The 22,397-nt window shown below is 42.4% G+C and overlaps 1 protein-coding gene across 1 annotated transcript in view; it reads right to left on the reverse strand.

Moving 5' to 3' along the window:
* Positions 1 to 431: 431 nt before the first annotated feature.
* The window catches only part of scinlb (scinderin like b), a 43,492-nt gene continuing 21,526 nt past the window's right edge, over positions 432 to 22,397 (reverse strand). Inside the window, exons 8-17 of the mRNA XM_072574652.1 lie at positions 19,228 to 19,316; positions 15,573 to 15,788; positions 15,338 to 15,471; positions 15,135 to 15,225; positions 12,613 to 12,783; positions 10,022 to 10,196; positions 9,023 to 9,144; positions 8,825 to 8,902; positions 5,747 to 5,807; positions 432 to 1,719 (exon numbers count right to left, since the gene is read on the reverse strand). Of these exons, the coding sequence (XP_072430753.1) occupies positions 1,550 to 1,719; positions 5,747 to 5,807; positions 8,825 to 8,902; positions 9,023 to 9,144; positions 10,022 to 10,196; positions 12,613 to 12,783; positions 15,135 to 15,225; positions 15,338 to 15,471; positions 15,573 to 15,788; positions 19,228 to 19,316 (1,307 nt within the window). The 3' untranslated portion in view covers positions 432 to 1,549. The remainder of the gene's footprint in view (positions 1,720 to 5,746; positions 5,808 to 8,824; positions 8,903 to 9,022; positions 9,145 to 10,021; positions 10,197 to 12,612; positions 12,784 to 15,134; positions 15,226 to 15,337; positions 15,472 to 15,572; positions 15,789 to 19,227; positions 19,317 to 22,397) is intronic.

Raw genomic sequence — 22,397 nt, forward strand, 5'->3', positions numbered from 1 at the left:
TTGAATCTCTGTGTCAATGAACGTGCTAATCATTTCAGAGAATAGATTAATATTTATCCAATATTTAACTTTCTTTGACTAACTACTAGTTTCACGCAACACCATTCAAAAATTTGAAAGACACAGGGTTTGTAATATGTTTTGTTGGGGGGCAACAACAGTTGGGGCTTCAGATGGATTACAGCTCTTGGTAAATGCGACTCAGGACCAAAATTATTGAGTGTGAAGTGACAGACACTACACAATACAGACTGTGAGACTGTGCATGGTCACATATTTGTGCGGAAAGTGATGTGTGTGCTTGCAACTATGCAAGGTAACTTTGTTAACATTGATTACTTACAGTAAAGTTTACCTTTTGATCGTAAATGTAATTCTTTGAATAAAAAATCAGTTTGTCTGTTTCAGTAAAGGTCTTAAAAATGAAATAGTTCAGTAAATGCCAAGTTTTTATTAAGATACCAACATAGGAATAAACAATGGATCTGGATACCCTTATATACCATTCTTTTCTTTGAGCCAAGCAATTTAGCAGAAGCCTTGCTATTTTCACACCTAAAATTCCCCTGCAGTCTGCAAAAAAAAACTGGAAATGCAGCAAAACTGAAAAGCCAGAGGCATTAACATGACTATGGTGGAGAAGAGTAGCCAACCTTATCGCTCAAAGGATTTAATAATGGTAAGCATGCTGATGCACAGCCTCAGAGTGAGTGGCAGAAATTCAGTTTCAATACATTTAAGGCCACAAAGGTTCAGAATCCTCCTTACAATGTTGTGGTACGGTTTGAAGTGCCATTTGTTGATGCGAATGGAACTAAGTGTGGCATATTTTCTAATGTTCTAGCACCAACCATGCTTCCCAAGGCTTCCAAATTTAACGTGCCAACAGCCATAACCTTGATTGTCTTCAACTCAAGTCACCTTCACCACTACAACTGACCTTAAGCACCAGGGGAGCATTAACAGTTTGTCGTCCTTACTGAAGTTGCAAACGTTCTCTGCACATGCTTTTCCCAAGCATCTGACACAATCAAACAGGTTCTCTTCCGATAGTGTCTCCCATTTGCAACTTGATTCAGATCTAGTTCCATTATTATCATAATCAAGAAGAGATGATCAATGCTCAGAGTGTCATTGTGTTTGATGTTAACTTGGAGTCTAAAATGAATGTAGAATTTGAACACATGATTTCTGCCTGGTTTAACCCATACTCCACCTAATCTAAGGCAAAACCAGAATTATGGCATTGATTTGAAGGGAAAGACCACAAATAAGCTTTTGGGCCAGTAGCTGATTTTTCAACATATGTCTGGTTCACAATTTGTCTGAACCAGTGGCAGAGGCAACATTGAATTAATTCCTGTTCCCAATACAATTCACGATATATCAAAGCATCCTATAGAAAAGATATATTCACTCACATGTCCTTAAATGGTAAAAAAAAATGTTGCTGAATTTCTAGAGGCACTAAAAAATCCAACTCATCAATGCTATACAGCTTGGGCATGCAAATAAAAAAAAAGTGGGTCAATGTAGTCCCATCTCAGCATTACGCTTTGAGATTGGCCAAATACTTTTCCAGAGCACTCATTTCCCACATTTTGGTATCCCAAGCTAAGAACCAGCCTGTGAATGTTGGAGGTTCCTGTCCTTGTTTGATGATGGTAATGGGTGTTCCTGAGTCTCTCTTAGATGGATCAGATTCCAAGTATTCTTTTGCTGGTAGATAAAAAATATATAGATATATTAGTTTGAAAAATAACACAGTTTGGAACACAAACTTAGTTTTCCACATTCAACTTCAATTCTAAGTGATTTTCTATTCAAGGTTTAAGACATTTTTAATTACCAAATTGAATTGGGGTTCAGGATCTGTCAGAAATACTGTAAAATCAGCATGAAAGAATGTTTCTTCATTTGCAAATTCTTTAGACTGACTTTCATGTGTATTTTGCTTTCTCTGTTGGCAACAGATAATTGATTCTTGCGCTCAAGTGTAAAGTTGGTTTTGGAAGTGTTCCACCAAAAGCCATCCCATATTTGACAAAGAAACAGATTGCTGTTGTTGTGCTATGTCTTACAGATGGCATGCACTATACCTTTACAGTACATAATCAGGATATCATCACTGTACCATAGATCATGTGACATGGTTGGATAAAGTTCTTAGTCTCCATCTTACCGGAATTACTTGCATTACTTGCTGAAGAAATCATGTGACAGTTTGAACTAGCTCAGACACAGCAGTGCCTGTAGCTGTAATAAACATCTTTTGAATCTTTCAGTACTAATGACTCACTTCCAACTCTTATGTTACAGGAGCTAACATACGTATCACTTTATCAAGTATGAATACCGTGTTGAAGGTAATAAGGCCACCACTGCATCTACAACAGATCATGAGGGCCGATCAGTTCAGGGTTAACAGTGGTGTCCATTTATAAAGAAATAGCTCTCAGATTCTCAGACATCACATTTGTGACCATTCCTGAACAGATAGGTTTCTTATTTGAAAGGCAGTAACCAACACATTGCTAACAGCATTATATGGGAGACTCTTCCATAACTGCATCTATGACAAAAATAAATCTTTTTGGTCTTGCCTGAGGTTTGTTTATTTTATACTAATATTCTTCATTTAGGGTCTTAAAAGAATAAATTATTTATATCAATATTATCTATTCCTCCCAGCATATGAAGCCATGAATTTGATTTTAATTAATCTCCATTGTGAAGAAAAATTAGTTTAGTGAACTTCTTGCAAATTCAAGTTCCAGATCCTGGAACCAATCCACCATTGTTCTTTGAAATATTTGCAATTAATAGATGCTGTTAATACTCTCCATTTGCCTGGATAAGCTGCAATAACACTCACAAAGCTTGAGATTATCTAGAAGAAAATAACGTGCTTAATTCTCCTCCCATCCACCACGTTAAGCACATGGGCGTGTGCTTTTCCTGTTTCCGTGTCTTTTTCCCACTGCCCCTTCACTGCCCTCCCATCCTTCACAATTTGGAACAGGGGTCAAAATATACTTTTTCCTCAAGGGCTATTCTGGAGATTTTCTCAAGGATTCCTTTTTGATTTTTTTGAGAATTACTTTCTCATTCTCACTAACTCTTATATCGAGTAAGCAAGTCATATAATAACAACTTCTGTACTTGGGCATTTTGACTCAACAGAAGCAGAATGTAAAGAAATAATCAATGTGCTTGATTATTATTAACAGATCTCCATTAAACTTAAAGGTAGAACACAAAGTATCTTAGACCCCATAAAATTCACACAGGGAGGTGATGGCCTAGTTGGTATTATCATTGAACTGTTCATCCAAAGGCCCAGGTAATGCTCTGTGACTCGGATTCTAAATGGTGGAATTTGAATTCAATAAAAATCTGGAAATAAGATTCCAATGGTGACCATGAAAATGATCTAATTATGTCAGGGGGAGAAAAATGCATCTGGCTCGCTAGAGTCATACAGATGTACAGCACAAAAATAGACCCTTTGGTCTAACTCGTCTCTGCCAACCAGGTATCCTAGATGAATCTAGTGCAATTTGCCAGCATTTGACCCTTATCCCTCTAAACCCTTCAAATTCATTTACACCAGATGCCTGTTAAATGTTGTAATTGTACAAGCCGCCACCACTTCCTTTGGCAGTTCATTCCACATATGCACCGCCCTCTGCATGAATAAGTTGTCCCTTAGGTCCCTCTTAAATCTTTCCCCTCTCACCCTAAGCCTATGCCTTCTAGCTTTGGACTCCCCTATCCTGGAGAGAGATCCCTGGCTATTTATCCTATCCATCCCCCTCATGATTTTATAAACCTCTATAAGGTCACTTCTCAGCCTTCAACTCTCCAGGGAAAACAGCCCCAGCCTATTCAGCCTCTCCTTATAGCTCAAACCCTCCAATCCTGGCAACATTCTCGTAAAACTTCTCAGAACCCTTTCAAGTTCCACAACATCCTTCCGAATAGGATGGAGACCAGAATTGCACACTGCATTCCAAACGAGGTGTAACTAATGTCCTGTACAGCTGCAACATGACCTCCCAACCCCTATGCTCAATGTGCTGTCCAATAAAGGCAAGCATACCAAATGCCTAATGCCCTTTAGGGAAGCAATCTGCTATCTTTACCTGGGCAGTGCTTCTCCTGTTTCTGGGCTCCTTTTCCCCACTGTCCCTTCATTTCACTCACCCTCACATCTGGGTCTGGATGTGACTCCAGATCCACAGCAATGTGGTTGACTCACCAAAGGGCAATTGAGGATGGGCAGTAAACACTGACCTACTCAGCGATGTCCTTATCCCATGAATGAATTATATATAAAAGAATAGATAGGTATATGGCATAAAAAAGCTTTCCTTTAAAAATAAATGACATGAAAAGCCATGACCTAAATATACCTTCCACAGATTGGCGAGATCACAGCCATTGCAGTCCATTGCATATTCATGAAGCTGGAAGATTTTAATAAGGCAGTTGCTACCACTTTCGTTACATTTTAGATTTAAGTTTAACAATTGTCAGAATTCTATTTGGGGTGGCACAGGTGGCTCAGTGGTGAGCACTGCTGCCTTACAGCACCAGGGACCCAAGTCTGATTCTAACCTGGGTGACCGTCTGTGTGGAGTTTGCACATTCTACCCATGTCTGTGGGGGTGTCCTCCAGATGGTCTGGTTTCCTCCCACAGTCCAAAGATGTAAAGGTTAGGTGAATGGGCCATGCTAAATTGCCCATAGTGTTCAGGGATGTATAGGTTAGGTGCATGAGTCAGGGGTAAATGTAGGGAAATGGGTCTGGGTGGGATACTCTTTGGAGGGTTGGTGTGGACTTGTTGGGCCGGAGGGATTCTAATGACATTCACCAAACTCTTGAACATATGCAGTCTTAAGTAAGGGATTTCAAATTTATTTGAGATTAGATTGCCTACAGTGTGGAAACAGGCCCTTTGGCCCAACAAGTCCATACTGACCCTCCAAAGAGTATCCCACCCAAACCCATTTTTGTCTGACTAATGCACCGAACACTATGGGCAACTCACCTGATCTGCATATTTTTTGGACTGTGGGAGGAAATCAGAGGAGCTGGAGGAAACCCCCACAGACATGGGGAGAATGTGCAAACTCCACGCAGACAGTTGCCCAAGGCTGGAATCGAACCTGGGTCCCTGGCACTGTGAGGCTGCAGTGCTAACCACTGAGCCACCGTGCCACCCCCAGAATGATTGAATTGTCTTAGCGATGTCCAGTTTAACTGTTTCCCAGTTTTCTGAGCAGTTTGGTGTTCATATGTTTAAAATTGTTCACTGTCTACATGGTAACTGTTTGCTTGCAGTCTCACTCTGCAGCTTCCCTCTCACTGCTATATCCTCTTGCAGCCTCTCTACTTGCTCCTCTCACAATTGAACCTACCAGCAGCAAGTACAAGAGAGAAGCAGCCAGTGATCAGAAGTGGTGCTCCCAGAGCCTCTGTCCATTCAACTGACAGCATTCCCATGAGTGAATTTGCCCAAGTGTTTTGGGACGAAGTTGCCGTCTGCCCCAGTGACAGCCTGGACATCCTCTAGAACATGGGTGCTGGTGATTTGCACTTTCTGCACTGCCCTTTACCAGGTCGTATTTAAACATTAATTTCCTCCTTTGTGACAGCAGTGTGTACCACATACAAAGTGCAATGCTGAATTGCACCAAATTTCTTCTGACAGCACTTTCCAAACCTGCTCTAGTTACTCACCATATTTAATTGAATCTGTCTTCTCCAGCTCAGATGCTGAACTGCCAAACCAAAGGAAGATCTATAAAACATAAAGGAAAGGGAACTGATTAATTCTTAACCTTAACAGCACCACATCATTGAAATGTTAAGCTAATTTCAATGTATTTCCCAGCATCCATCCAAATCTCCAACCTCTTTTTGCCACTGGGCCTAAATATGCTGTTGTCCCAACGCAGGAGAGATATAGCACACCAGCCAGATGTAACGGACTGACAGTGCCCTTAGCCTAATCGTAATTCAGGTTAGCTGCAGAGCCCTGAATCAGCTCCCCTATTCCGGCCTGAATTACCTTAACCGACACCAGGGATGGGTGGGTGTGGGAGGGATCAGGACATTGTGGCCTGTTGCTCTGTTCAGGAGTGAGCTGCAGGTGCCCAGAGGTGTTTGAAGTGAAGTCAAGAGAAAAACTACATGTAATTCTGGTTGTAAAGCCAAATGGCGCAGGCACATATTTCTGAGCGATTGTCACTTGCTGGCAATCAGGAGGAAAAAGGCTGGGAAACCTTTTACTAAAGGACCAGTGCTGGCCTCAAGCAAAGATCAGGAATCGAAGCTAGGACCTTCTTTAGTGCTGAAAATGAAAGCTGCTATGATCCCAGGGGATCATGGGCTGTTCTTTCATTAGAGAAAGATGTCTGACGGTGAGTTTAATGTGAGGGTCAGCACAACTCAGGTGAAGGGCAAGGCTGAGAATGTCAGTCCTACACTATGTCAGTTAGCTTAGTGTGTTGGCTGTTTTGTGATATGCAACAATAATAATGCACAGGTTCAATGCCTGTACTGCCTGACAAGGTCAGCGGTCACACAACAGCAGGTCATAGTCCAACAGGTTTATTTGAAAATACAAACTTTTGCAGTGCTGCTGAAGGGATTTCACCTGACGAAGGAGCAGTGCTCTGACAGCCTGTGTTCTCATAAACCTGTTGGAATATAACTTGGTTTCATGTGACTCCTGACCTTGTCCACCCCAGTCCAATACTGGCACCTCCACTTCATTTACCAATTAAGGTGACTGCAGTTATTGCAGTCAGGTCAGTCAGATGGGCCTCATAGATAATGAGTTCCCTGATTGGTGCTGTTAGAATGGTCCAATCAGGGAGCGCAGGCTGACAGATATAACAGGAGATATAGAATCTCCTCAGTTTAGGGCACTGACTCAATGCTGGCTGGACCACAGTCAGTGTGTTACTGTTTCTATTGGTTTCTGCTTCTTTTAGGGGGGGAAAGCTGATTCCTGAATTACATAGCCAGTTTGTTAACTGGTATTCCTTTTATATTGAGGACTGAGTTTTAAATGACCTGATCTACACAGTCAACGTGTTACAGGTGTACCTCAGTTCTCATTCGGGAACTGTGCACTGGCTGGTTACAGCCTGTGTGTTATTCTTTTCTCTTTTACTTTGAGAAAAGGACAATGTTGATTTTGTGGCAGGTCTTAGCCCTTGTACTCTGGTATTCTTTGTTTTTTCCATGTGTTTTCACTTTTTTTAGTGTTTGGACTGAGCCCTTGTGAGAAAATACACCTTTCCAGATGGGCTGTTCCTGTGGGTAGGCCTGACTCTTTGTTGGTGGACTAGGCCTCTGTAAAGACTGAACACCTGTGTGTGTGCTGGGAGGTGAGCTCTTGCTGCGTCTTGGAGTTCAGGAGTGGACCCTGCCTTCAGGTGTGGACCAACCCCTGTGAGTTAACTGCACCTTTACAATGTAATGTGTTCCTGAGAATGGGTCTGGTTCTCTATGGAGACTAAACAGCTGTGTGTGTGCTGCAGGGTGAGCATTTGCTGCCCTCAGGAGTGGACTCTGCCCTCGGTTATGGACTCTGTTTTTGGCAATGGACTCTGCAGATTGGAGTGGACTCTATTTCTGAATATGCACTTTGTATGCTGGAGTGGACTCTGTTCCTGGGAATGGACTCTACATTTTGTTTATTGTAATGGACTCTATATCAGAAGGGACTCTAATTGTTGATAATTGACTTTGTCTTGTTGCTTGTTGGGTTTATCACCTGCAGTGTCTTGTGTGTCCCTGGGTCTGGCAGGCCTTACTGTGAGCTGGGAGGATCATAGGTCGTCCTGAAAGCTGTTACCCTGAGAGCTGGAGGGTGGGTAGGCCATCCGGTGAACCTGAAGGTTGGTAGGCTCTCCCAAGACCTGGAAGCTGGGTAGGTCAGTCTGAGCGCTGTTGTCCTGAGAAGAGGAATTGGGATGGGCTGTTCTGGAGGTGGTCGGAACGTGTGGCAGGACAGTCCATAGGCCAGATGGCACGTTGGTGTGGTGAGAGCTGGATAGTACGTAGGGGCAGACTGAGAGCCGGAAGGTGGGTGGGCCGTCCTCAGCGCTGTCACCCTGGGCAGGTACTGGGGTGGGCTGTCTAGAGGTGGCTGGAAGGTGTGAATGGCAGTTAGGGAAGCAGGAAGGTGGGTAGGCCGTCCTAACCGCTGTTGTCCTGGGGGAGGGGGTTAGGGAAACAGACAGGCTGTCCTAGAGGTGGCCAGAAGGTGTGTCAGGGTGGACCAAGAACTGGATAGGGCATCGGGGCGGGCTGCCTTAGAGTGACCAGAAGGTGGGAGAGATGGTGGCTTACTGTGGGGTGCTTTGTATATTCTATGCACTTTCTTATCTAACTGCACTGTCTTGTATGCCTTTGTTACTGTTACTTTTGTGATGGCTGGAAGTGGGATTTGAGGTTTGTCTTCACTTCCCTGAAAACTGGTTGAACAGTGGGATTTGGGCCCTGGCTTTGCCACTCCTCTCCCTTGTAAGTTGCTGTTTCTCTGTATACAGCTGTTAATGTTAATTGTTTGTAAATTGTATTGTTTAATAAAATAATTAAAAAGTAGACAAAAATGTCAGAGGTTCGGTTCACTCTGAGAGCTGGCTCTGAGGAAGCCAGACCCGTGTCAAGCACTGTGAAGGTGTAAATAAAGAGTGACTTGGTGATGGCATACTAGCCTCTATGGAGTCATTTCAGTGACCATGTAGTGTTACACCAATACTGATAGTTCATGCGCAGCAAGTAAAATGGACCACAACCTACCTTATTCCAGGCATCTAACATCATCACATCATCGACTGCTAAATCAGCCTGTGTAAAGTCACCTGGAACTTCCTCTATCTATGTAAGGAGAAATAAATATGATCTTTGTTCAGCAAACACAGCAATCACATTTGAGAAATGAAATCAACCTCTACAGGCAGCAATTCAAATGTTCCAGGATTCAGTGTATTAACTCACAATAAATGTTCCTGTTTTGTTTGAACAACCAAATAAACGAATTGGGTGTTGAGGCATTTCTTCTTGGAGGCTTTTGGAACTCTGGTATGGCTGCTTTCCCCCGAGTGCCTTCCAGAAGCTTTCTGTATTTTGGAGGAAGCAGAGACTGAATTGTAGCAATGAGGTAGTCTTTTGACAGCAATTTCCCAGCATTACCCAGTGGCAGGGCATTTAGTGGCTAGTCACACTGTTTCCTTGGGAATCCCAGAAGATAATACAATGGAAGGTTTGGAAGACCCACTGCACAGAAGTTCTTGCATCTGATGCCATGAAATTATTTACAAGGGATTATGAGTATTATCATGTGCTACGCTGTGGCATGGTGCTTCAGAGGTGACCAGTTACAGTACAGAGTCAAATGCTGGCATGGTAGCCAAGTTGCATACAATTATAGCATTGAAACAGGCCATTTGGCCCATCCAGTCCTTGCTGGTGTTTGTCCTCCACAGTCTCTGTCATACCAATCCTATGTGACCAGTTCCTGTATCCTGTCACTCCTTTTTTTTATGACATTAAAGGTTCTGTGTTACAAATACAAAGGATAAAAAAAATACAGGGGGGGGGGTGTGGGGGTAGAGTGGGGGGAGTAATGGGAAATGAGCAAGGAGAGGGGGATTACGTTTTAGTGAAAAAACACCATCACGTTGCACCAAATGGCCTCCTTCTGGTTTGTTTAGTTCTAAGTTTCTACAGATCAGGCCATTTGGCCCTCAAGATTTACACTGATGATTCTGCTCCACAGAAGCACCTTCTTACCCCGATTAACATATCTTTCCCATTGTTAACATATCTTTTTATTCCTTTCTCTGTCTCATGTATTTATTCTCCAGAAAGACATCTCAACTATTTCCCCATCAGCTATTCAATGCGGTTGTCATTTTCACAGTTTGAGCATGCTCTGGATGAAGAGGTCTCTCCTGAGCTCTTTATTGAATTGAAAAGAAGAAGTGAAAACTGTACCTGGTTCACTTCCCTCTTTAATCTCTGTTGCACTTCCTCCCAGTACACTGACCACGTACTTTGCAGTCTTTAATTCAGCCTCACTTGCACCCACGCCTTTCCAAATGTAGATCTTTTGTGCTTCTTTCAGCACAAATGTGTCATTGCTGTTCAGGGACCTTGCTTCAGCAACCACCTGTAAACCACACAAAGATACCATGAGCTACCACCAGCTATTCTGATGCCTGAGAAACTGAGTCATTGTGATCATTCATTTAAAATTCATTTGGATGCATTGGAGTTCTTAAAAAGAGAGAATTGTTCGCTTGGGACTGAATCTTAGAATCTGTACAGTGTGGAAACAGACCCTCTGGCCCAATAAGTTCAAGCCAATCCTCCGAAGAGTAACCCAGCCACACCTATTCCCCCTACCTTATATCTACCCCTGACTAATGCACCTAACCTACACACCCCTGAACACTATGGGCAATTTAGCACGGTCAATTCACTTAACCTGCACATCTTCGGACTGTGGGAGGAAACCAACGCACTCAGGGGAAACCCACACAGACTGTCGCTCAAGATTGGAATCAAACTTGGGTCCCTGGCACTGTGAGGCAGCAGTGCTAACCACTGAGCCACCGTGCTACCCTGAGGCCTGACATGTAGCAGCGGGTGGGAAGAGTTACTCCACTCCATTTTGTCCTCATTGTGATCCCAGGCCCAACAAGGGGGTCACCTGAATACAGCCCTGCACCACTAGCAATCTCACTGCAGCACTTCAAAGTGAGGCGTGGATGCTGTACGGTAGGGAAGGCCTGAGTGGCTTTCCCACCACAGTCAGGAACATGCCTGATGTCTCACTGTCCTTCCTGAGCTGCCCTGATCCAGACCCATCTCTGCTGCTGGGAATGGCAGTGTGGACACCAGTATAGAGACTCACCAGGCAGCAAGTATGGCTATTGGCCTCTTTTACAGCAGAGCAGAGAGGCTGGGAATTCAGGGAAAGGCTGGGAAAATGGGACTAAATGGAAAACTGTGTAGTATTTTCAAAAAGGCTGCACAGGCAATGATGCACTGGAAGGTGGGAATATCATCAGACTCTGTGTGCCTATCGTGGAACAGTTACAGCACAGGAACAGGCCTTTGGCCTATCATATCATATACCTGTCATTCTGTGCTTTCACAGTTTATCTTTCCCTTTAAAGTGGTAAGCATGAGCTACACTGCCTGACTTTATATTGTTGAACCTGCTTCTACTTGAATGTTTCATTATGTGTACACGGACCCTGCACTGATCAATGAGAGTGGAACTAATACAGATCGTAAGACTTAGAACAAAACTGAGAAGGTGAGAACTGCAGATGCGGGAGTTCAGTGTTGAGAGTGTGGTGCTGGAAAAGCACAGCAGGTCAGGCAGCATCCGAGGAGCAGAAGAATCGACATTTCGGGCATAAGCCTTTCAGACCACTCTGCCCATTGAGTCTGCTCAGCCATTTGATCATGGCTGAAATGTTTCTCAACTCCATTCCCTTGCCTTCTCCCATAGCCCTTGATCCTCTTACCAATCCAGACCCTAACCACCTCGGTCTTAAATAAGCTCAATGATTTAGCCTCCACTCTGTGGTAATGGGTTCCACAGATTAACTACCCTGACTGAAGAAATTGTCAGTTCTAAAGGGTCGCCCCTTCACTCTGAGGCTGTGCCATCTGCTCCTAGACTCTGCCCCGGTGGAAACATTGACTCTACAGCCACTCCTTCTGAGGCCCCATAGCATTCTGTAAGCTTCAATCAGACCCTCCCCATTCTTCTAAACTCTCAGTGCAAATCCAGAGTCCTCAACTGCTCCTCTTGTGACAAACCTTTTATCCAGGGCGGATTCCTACAAACCTTCGCTGGACCCATTTCAATGCCATTACATACTTTTTTTTAGATTAGATTAGATTACTTACAGTGTGGAAACAGGCCCTTCGGCCCAACAAGTCCACACCGACCCGCCGAAGCGCAACCCACCCATACCCCTCCATTTACCCCTTAGCTAACAGTATTGGCAATTTAGCATGGCCAATTCACCTGACCTGCACATTTTTGGACTGTGGGAGGAAACCGGAGCACCCAGAGGAAACCCACGCAGACACGGGGAGAATGTGCAAACTCCACACAGTCAGTCGCCTGAGGTGGGAATTGAACCCAGGTCTCTGGCGCTGTGAGGCAACAGTGCTAACCACTGTGCCACCGTGCCGCCCTTTAGATACAGGGCCCAAAATTGCTCACAATATTCCAACACAGCTTATACATCTCTGTTCTTGTATTCTAGCCTTCTTGAAGAACTCAGCAGCAACAAATTATATAAACCTCCTAGTGGGAGGTTTTATTCCAATTAAAAACAGAGTCAGCTTCCTCAGTCTCCTTCCTTCCATTTCTACATTTGTTTACTTACTCCGAGCTGGTGGAAAGTTTATTTTAAATAAAAAGCATCTATTAAGAGATACGGCTAACCTTTCATATTCTCATCAACCAAAAGGAACATTAACCAAGCATTTTCCATTGCTGGGGTAAATGTTCAAGTCAGAATTTAGGCAAATCATGGAGGTTAAATGGTTTGACTTACCTCAACGGCTCTAGTTGCTCCTGTTATGTTTTTCCTAATATGGAAAAGTCGAATTGGTGCAGGAGCACTCTGACCACCCTTCCTGGAGGTCCCTCCAAGGTATATGATCATTGGCTTATCCTTGAACAGGCTCATCAGGTGAGGAGGCTCCTGACCTTGTGTCACCCGTATCTAGAAAGCAAACAACAGACTCCTTTCCACAAAGGCACACTTCATTCAGAGCCACAGTGACCAGAAAGGTAGAAATGAAGAGAATTTGAGGCTGATGAGGAAGTAATGAGGCCTGCCTTGGGTTATAAAAGCTAAATGATAATCAGCTGAAGGCAAGGGGGAAGTCAGAAGTTCTAAAGTTTTCAGTGAAATAAAATTAGCAGGGCAATTTGAACAATGAGTCTTAGATTAGGAATGTTCTCAGTGGCTGATCCCACTCTACCACTGTAACTTTATGAGATGTTTGTGAAACTTGAAAGGCTTCAGAAAGGATTTACAAGGACGTTGCCAGGGTTGGAGGATTTGTGCTACAAGGAAAGACTGAATAGGCTGGGGCTGTTTTCCCTGGTTCGTCGGAGGCTGAGGGGTGACCTTATAGAGAGGTTTATAAAATCATGAAGGGGATGGATAGGGTATTTTCCCTGGAGTGGGTGAGTCTAGAACTAGAGGGCATAGGTTTAAGGTGAGGGGGGAAGATTTAAAAGGGACCTAAGGGGCAACCTTTTCATGCAGAGGGTGGTACGGGTATGGAATGAGCTGCCAGAGAAGTGGTGGAGGTTGATACAGTTGCAACATTTAAGAGGCATTTGGATGAGTATATGAATAGGAAGGGTTTGGAGGGATATGGGCCAAATGCTGGCAAATGGGACTAGATTTATATAGGATATCTGGTCAGCATGGATGAGTTGGACCGAAGGGTGTGTTTCCATATTGTACATCTCTATGACTCTATGTGCAGTGGTACAGCAGCAGGTCTGAGGATATTCCTGTCCGACACTGTTATGGGAACATAAGGGAGGAGCAAGTGCACATTTGAGAAGGAATGATCCTTCCACAAAAGACTGAACATTATAGTATCAGATGATGGTGAAGTGAGGTGGTGGATTCCAGGACATTGACCCAGAGATGGCCCAGGACAGGGCCCTCGGGAACACAGAAGCAAAGAAACATAGAAAACAGGGACAGGAGTAGGCTCATTGCCTGCCAGTAAGTTCTGAAGCATCTGCTTCTATCTTTTGGTGATAGCGGCTGGAGAATTGGCCATGCTGCATTAACTGGACCCAATAAAGCAGTCTCAAGTCTCTGTGCCTGTAAGTGACACTGTGATCCCCATATCTTGCAATTCACTTGCAGAAGGGGTAAAAAAAAGCAACAGTTGGAAATGACTGGTGATGGTACAAACTGGGGTTCAAGGTACATGTTCAAGGCAGGAAGATGCAGATGCTGGTCAAGGCAGTCCCAGTTATTTGCAAAATTTTATTGTTTGTTTCATTTGTTTTCTTCATTCATGGGATGAGGGTGTCACTGGCTACTTATTTATTATTGCCCATTTCTACTTGCCCAGTCGGCAGTTTTAAGAGTAAATTGCATAGACTCATAAAATCATAGAGATATACAGCATGGAAACAGACCCTTCAGTTCAACTCGTCCACACTGACCAGATATCCTAAATTAATCTAGTCCCATTTGCCAGCATTTGGCCCACATTTCTCCAAACCCTTCCTATTCATATACCCATCCAGATGCCTTTTAAATGTTACAATTGTACCAGCCTCCACCACTTCCTCTGGCAGCTCATTCCATACATGCACCACCCTTTGCATGAAAACGTTGCTCCTTAGGTCCCTTTTATATCTTTCCCCTCTCATCGTAAACTTATGCCCTCTAATTTTGGACTCCCCGCCCTGGGGAAAAGACCCTGTCTATTTACCCTCTCCATGTCCCTCATGATTTCATAAATCTCTGTAAGGTCACCCCTCTGCCTCCGACGCTCTAAGGCAAATAGTCCCAGTCTATTCAGTATCTCTATAGATCAAACCCTCGAATCCTGGTAAATCTTTACTGAACCCTTTCAAGTTTAACAACTTCCTTCCTATACAAGGGAGACCAGAATTGGTTGCAGTATTCCAATAGTGGCCTAACTCATGTCCTGCACAGCCGCAACATAACCTCCCAACTCTTAAACTGAATGCACTGACCAATAAAGGCAAGCATTAAAGAGATTGCAGTGCGTCTGGAGTCGCATGTAAACCAGACAAGATGAGAACAGCAGCTTCCTTCCCTAAAAGACACTCGTGAATCAGCTGGGTTTTACCAACAATCGAAAATGGATTCATGTTTATCATTGGACTCTTAATTCCAGATGTTTTTTAAATACAAATTTCACTATCTGTCATGGTGGAATTCAAAGTTGATCCCCAGGACATTACTAGGGTCTCTGGATTAACTGTCCTTACCATTGTCCTGCTGTTTGCAACTCTATCTCCCAGGCCACCAGAGGAGAAGTCCCTTTAGCGATAATTAACACATACCTGAACAGGCAGGTTGTGCATCTCTTTATCAAGTTGAACTGTGAGGTACGCTGACGCTCCCAGCTCATCATTTGTTGCTTTCAGGCCTTGCCTTAAAAAGGTAAAAGGAAGTTAAAAACCCTTGTTTTGGTTTCAATCCCCCATTTCAGCTTTCTTAGTTTGACTAGTGGTATTGCATTTCATATGTGGGTGAAGAGGCTTACCAAGTGTAAATGATGTGCTTGTCACTTCCATCTGATTTGTAAGTGTACAGAATAATGTAACAGTCTTCACCATAGAACTGACCGTAGGACGAAGGGTCAACAGGCTGTTTCGTGAACTCTTCAACCCGCCAAATCTGCAGAGAAACATTGAATATATTTTTATACACATTACTGACCCCCGGTCCCTTGGCTCCGTTTATAAAAATATCTACAGTGGCTGCTGTGGACTTGTTACCTGGACTTTGCCGGATCCGTCGTCCACCATGTTGTACTGGGCAGCCATGGCAGGTGAGTTGTGAAGTTTTGTGACATCAAAGGGAACGGATTTGATCTTTGCATGAGAGCCAATAGTGTACACTTTCCCAAGCCCTTCGCTTTGGTCTTTAACCTTCCAGTCCGAAAAGAACTGGGTAAACAGTGGTGTCTCACCGTTTTCTGGCAGTACCTCTGTCTATAAAAGAAAGCAAGACTTAGGTTTCTATCTTTCACCCATACATTCATCCATCAGCACACTGAGCTGGTAAATGAGAAAAAGCTTTTAGCACGTGTTACCACTGTTGCAGTTGTACATTATTCTCCCCATGACTTGTAAATTGTATGTACATGACATCATTTGGACTCTGCCACACTGTGGAGAGGAGTGTTTTTATCCCACCACTGGCATTTCATTTGGTAGACAGGAGCTGGATATATGTGGTGAGGTCTGAAGCTCCCAGATATTGCGTCTCAGGCCAGATTCCAAAATCACAGAATTGTTAAGAAGCATAAGGAGGCCAATCAGTCCATTGTGTCTGTGCCTACCCTCTGATTCTTGGTCCTTTTAAAAGTGGGAACATTTTCTTCCTAACTACACTGTCCAGATCACTCATGATTTAAAAAATCTTTGATCAGATCTCATCTTAGCCTTCTCCTTTCCAGCCACCTCTTCGATCTATCTGCAGGGTCTCATCCCTGGAACTATTCTCACGAACCTCGCCTGCACTCTCTTTGAGGCAGTCACAGTCTCCCTCACACGTGGTGCGCAGAATTGTACACAATAGTCCAGCTACAGCCTAACAAGTGGGTGATGTAAGTTCATTGTAACTTTCCATATTTTATTCCCTTTTTTCTTTTATTTGCTTTCCCACTGGCTGTCTGAGCCTTGTCGATGTAGTTTGCTTCTTAATTGTATTTATTACCTCACATTTACCATTAGCATGCTGTTTCTTCTTTAACTGAAATTTTTAAATTTTCTTTATCATCCAAGGTGCTCTGGATTTGTTTATCCTAACTTTCCCATTCGAGGGAATATACCATGAGTACCCAAACATCTTTTCTTTGAAGGTTCAGCTACTGTTTCCCTATTAACCTTTGGTTCAAGTTTCTTCACCTCAGTTATGTCCTTGACTATTGAAGTCGGCTCTCCCCCAGGTGATTATTCTTACTCTGGATTTTCATTTGTTCTTTCCCATCATCCTAAACCTTATGATACAATAATCACTGTCCCTTAAAGGCTCTCCCGCTGTCACCTGACCAGTCCATTCCAAAGAACCAGGTCTAGCAGTGTTCTTTCTTGTTGAACCAGCCACACAATTGCTCTAAGAAATTCTCCTGAACACAATCTGAAAACGTTTATATCATTCTGCCCTTAATACTATCCCTATCCCTATCCCTATCTATATTCAAGTAATTAAAAGTGTCTCTTTTAACTATTCTTTGATGACTGCACCTCCCTGTAATTTCTTTGCCGATCTGATCCTCGTTATTCTTCCCACGAGTTGATGGTATTTCAATTACACAAAGGAATGTAATTTGTTCCTTAGCTTTAGCCAAATCGATTCTGTCCCCGAAATCACTGGAACAGTCTCTTTCTCCAGCACTGTGCTGCTCTCACTAACCATAAACACCACCTCTCCTCCATTTGTTGCTTCTCTATCTTTCTGATCAACTTGCACCCATTAATACTGAACACTCAGTTTTGCCAATCCTTAAACCAAGTTTACATTATCACAATATCACCATAATCTCACACGGCAATCTGTACTTGTTGCTTTCCAAACTTATTAACTATACACTGTACATTCACATACACTCAGTGCAATCCCATTATATATTTCATTATTTTCTCCCTTAGTTTGACTCCACCGATTAAATTAGTATTCTACATTCTGGTGCTATCTGCTTCTCCCAGCATTTGTTGCACCCTGGTATTATTCTCTGATATTTCTCCTCATTCTTGTACTTCAGCTGACTTAGTTTTAAACTGTCCTCATTAACAATATCAACACTTTCTGCAAGGAACTCAGCCCTAGCTCTGTTCAGGTCTAGTTTCTACAACTGCCATCTTCCCCAGAGGCAACCCCAGTATTGTAGGACTCTAAAGATCTCCCTCCTGCACCACCCTTCCAGCCACAAATTCACTTCATATTTCTGTACTCCATTTATGATGAAGTCAGTCAGCCTAGATGAATGAAGAATAGGGCGTCTGTGGGGTCACTAGATGTCTCAGGGAAAGCCTGCAACATCAAAACAGATTCTTTCTTTGCAAAAGTAAATAATCCAGGGCCTGCTTTGTGTTGAGGTAAAGGTGACCTCTTACCCAATATGTTAGCAGCAAACAGCAGAGGATCTAGTGAATGTGCCTAGTGTGGCCCAAATTTTAACCCTTTGTTTGTTAAATCTGCTTAGAATTATAAAAGACCCATGCATCAGGTTTCCTTACAATACATAAAACATTAAAGTCTGAATCCAGAATAATGGAGGAAGCTGTCAAAGATTTTTATAGCCATCTAATGTCAAACGTTCTGCCCTAATTAAGCTTATCTCACAGAAGTGCACACCCCATTACATCCCATCACAGAAATCCAATAATCATAGCTTTTAGGTGGTCTACACCACTAACTGTGTTGCAATCACATAACAGAGGAAGTATTTTCATTTCTGAGTTGGAGAAAAAGAGGAAATGGAAAACTCTATCGAAACATGAACTCATACACCACTTTCTCAATAGTTTGAACAAACTCAAATTGAGACTGCACGATGATACTCAATGACATAGTTATCTTATTTTGGAGCTAAACAATGATCATCGACATGGATGTGTCAAATGGGGGTCAAACCCCTCTTAACTTGAAACTTTAAAATTGAAGATATAGGGCAAGTCTAGGCCTTCTGTTCTCTGCAATTCTGAATCATCTCAGGACTTTTGAGGGGAATGCAAAACTCTTCAGAATCTTTCCCCTTCTTATTTCTGTAAACCCCTCCAGCTCCACAACCCTGCTCAACTAAGCCCCTGACTTAATCACTCACACAGTGTTAGTGTGTACTCAGCTGCTCTGGCCTGAAACTGTGGAACTCCCTCCCTACTGCTTGACCTTGTTTCGCTCCTGAAGGCACTTCTTAAAACCCAACTCATTGGCCATGCATTTGACCATCTGTCTTCACATTTGGTGTCACATTTGCTACTTACTGTCCCTATGAAATGCGAGAGATGTTTTATACTTCTTAAGAGCATCATAAATAGTTGTTGTTGAACTTTCTTATGTGTTATCCATATCAGCTGCTGCGCCATCAGTGGAAATTACAGGAAAATGACATTCATTTAATTGTCCCATGAAGTTTGCAGCACTTTTCTGAGGAATAACTGAATAAGCAAAAGCTCTGATGACGTCATCCTATAATTTGTTGCACTGCTGTAAATGGATTACATGTACTTTACTAAAAATTAAAGTAATCATTATGGGGAGCTAACTGTCTTGTAATCTTATCAAGGCTTATTCAACTTACATTTAAATGTGACTCTGCAAGACAACAACATGATGTCTGTGTTAATAGTTTGAGTTGCTCCTAGTTTCACCATCCAAATCACTGTTGTGAATCGAGACAGTAAGTGTTAGGAAGTTGTTGGTTACCTGAGTATTCTTGGAGTATCCTTCTTTGTTTATGAAGAACTCGCATGTTTCTAATCCGACCTTTCGTTCCCTCTTACTGGCCTCCTTTCCTGAAGAAAGAAGCATAATTGATATGTTGTTGTGACCAAATTGTAGCAGTGCACTGTCTTGCTCTAGTCCATGGGTTATAACATCAATTTAATTGCTTTACCTAGTTCCTGATATGGCCCTAGACTTAGAATTATAAAAGACCCATGCATCAGGTTTCCTTACAATACATAAAATTATTGATTTATTATGAAACAAAAACTTATTCCACAAAGATACAGAATTGGTTACAAAATGTAGGTTGTAAAATGCAAGTATGAATGCTTACAATCACAATATAATCCAAAAGCAAAGGCACACCCTTCAGGTAAAGGGTAAAAAATGGATTTCTCTTGTTAGAGATATGCTTTGGAGGAAAATAAACTTTTAGCCAGTAAGTCTTACTCAGTCATTGAAGGAAAAAAATGCATAAAGTTTGATATTCTCATATAGTCATTGGTCTGGTGCTCTGGCATATGGACAGCTATCTCTGAGATCCTGGCAGATGTATTGAGAAGTGTTCCAATTGCTCTTCAAGGGAACAATCAGGTTTCATACACTTTTCACAACAAAGACATGAGCTGAGCAGCCTGCTCCTTAGCAGCCTTCCCCCAACTAACCAGAAAATCTCTAATTGTGCAAAACAACATTCAAGCAGAACACCCAGTCATAAAAACACTGAGCTGTTTTGCCAGAGGTGAATTCAAGGAATCAGCCATCATTAATTATCTGGAACCATATGGTTTCCAAGAAATGTCTTATTAAAATAAAAAGTTTCAATGTGTCTTATATTTGACCTCTACTTCCTTTCAGACGAAAGTCCACAAAATTAAAGAAACTTTGAGGTGCAGGCTCTTAGTTCCTTGAAAGTGGAATCTCAGGTAGACAGAGTGGTAAGAAGGCATTTGGTACGCTTGCCTTTATTGATCAGTGCATTGAGTATAAGATATGGGTGGTCATAACTGAAGGGTCTATTTCTACGTGTACATCTCTAAACTCTATGAAGCCACCACAACAACATGATCATTGGGGTCTTTAATTCTAACTTAGAAGCTCATGAACTAGTACAGCTTTGTTAGCGCTCATACATTTGTAATTAGCTAAACACCAAGAAGTTGACATTTTCTCGTAACTTCAGTGGAATAATCTCCAGAAATATTGGAAAGAGTTTATCTTTAGAATTCCTCCTCTCAGCCCAGTGTTTCCAGTGTGAGGCCAAGAGAGGCCTTTTGGAAACTAATAAAGATTGTATCAAAAACAAAGAAAATCAGAGAAACTGAGCAGGACTAACAGCATCTGTGAAGTAGATGGTAGCCGTGATGTGGAAGTGCCAATGTTGGACTGGGATGGAAATGATCAGAAGTCACACGACATCAAGTTATCATGCACAACAGGTTTAATTGAAATCACAAGCTTTTGGAGCTTTTGGACTGTAACCTGCTTCACGTTGTGTGATTTCTGACCTTGACAACAACTATTAAGAGAGAAACAGAGTTAACGTTTTATGTCCAAAGACTCTTCTTTAGAAACTCAAACTAAACTTAGTATTTCCCATTTTGTGCCATTATATATCTTAATGTTAGATTCATTGAATTGAATTGAATTTATTGTCACATGTACTGAGGCACAGTGAAAATGTGAGCAATACAGGCAGATCACAGAGTTAAGTAGCATAGATAAGTAAATGATAGGTAAACAGCGGCAAAACAAAAACACCAGTATATGTTAAGGGTTTGTGAGTCCATTCATTATTTTAACAACAGTAGGATAGAAACTGTTTCGAAACCATCTGATGCTTGTGTTCAGGCTTCTGTACCTTCTCCCCAATGGTAGAGGTTGTAGAAAAACATTGCCAGGTGGGATGGATCTTTGAGAATGATGGCGGCCTTTTCTTGACAGCGGGCCTGGTAGATGGATTCTGTAGATGGGAGGTTGGCCTTTGTGATCATCCGGGCTGAGTTCACCACTCTCTGTAACCATCTCAGATCTTGAGTGGTGCAGTTGCCATACCAGGTAGTGATACATTCAGACAGAATGCTCTCGATGGTGCACCTATAAAAGTTGGCGAGGGTATTCACTGTTATGCCAAATTTCCTCAGCTGCCTGAGGAAGAAGAGACGTTCTTGGGCCTTTGTAACCAGTGCATCCACATAAAGAGACCAAAAAAGCTTGTTGTGGATGACCACTCCCAGGAGCTTGATACTTTCCACTCATTCCACTTCTGTGCTGTTAATGTGTAGGGGGGCATGAGTAACATCCCACCAAAAGTCAATAATGAGTTCCTTGGTTTTGCTGGCATTGAGAACCATTTCTAAAGTAGATTACAATCACTTCATTGAAAATACTAAGCAGTTATCCAGGCATTATTTTGCCAACTGAGTAGAGGATTTGACTTCAGAAGCCTATCCTTGAATGATTCTGAACATTTAAAATGGAAATTTCTAAAATGCTGACACCACTTCTGATTCTTTCTTAGAGTCCAGGTTTATTGTGGGGACAAATTAGTATGTACTGTATCGGATCATCAATAATCTTACTGCATACAATTCTGGGTCTCTTTATTTAAACAGAATATAACTGTGATAGAAGCAGTTCAGAGAAGGTTCACTTAACTCATTCCTGGGATGAAGTGGACATCTTATGAACAGGTTGAGTCTATATCCATTGGAAGTTCAGTAGAATGAGAAGTTAAGTTATTGAAACATAAATGTCTTGAGTAGACTTGTCAAGATGGGTTCTGAAAGGATATTTCTCCTTGTAGGAGAGATTAGAACTGGGAGGCACACTTAGAAATAAACTACTTGTTCTTGAGACAAAGATGAGAAGAATTCTTTTTTCTCTCAAATAGTCATTAGTCTGTAATTCTCTTCCCAAATAAACAGTGGTCATTGAATTTATGTCTAATTTGTATGGATTTGGATGGAGAAGACCATAACATGTAGCAGCAGAAGTAGACCATTTGGCCAATGGAAACTGCTCTGCTGTTCAGTGAGATCACAGCTGATCTGATAGAACATAGAATATAGAACAGTACAACACAGTACAGGCCCTTCAACCCTCGATGTTGTGCCAACCTTTTATCCTACTCTACAATCAAACTAACC

Source organism: Chiloscyllium punctatum, chromosome 7, assembly GCF_047496795.1.
Source record: "Chiloscyllium punctatum isolate Juve2018m chromosome 7, sChiPun1.3, whole genome shotgun sequence".
NCBI classification, from domain to species: domain Eukaryota; kingdom Metazoa; phylum Chordata; class Chondrichthyes; order Orectolobiformes; family Hemiscylliidae; genus Chiloscyllium; species Chiloscyllium punctatum.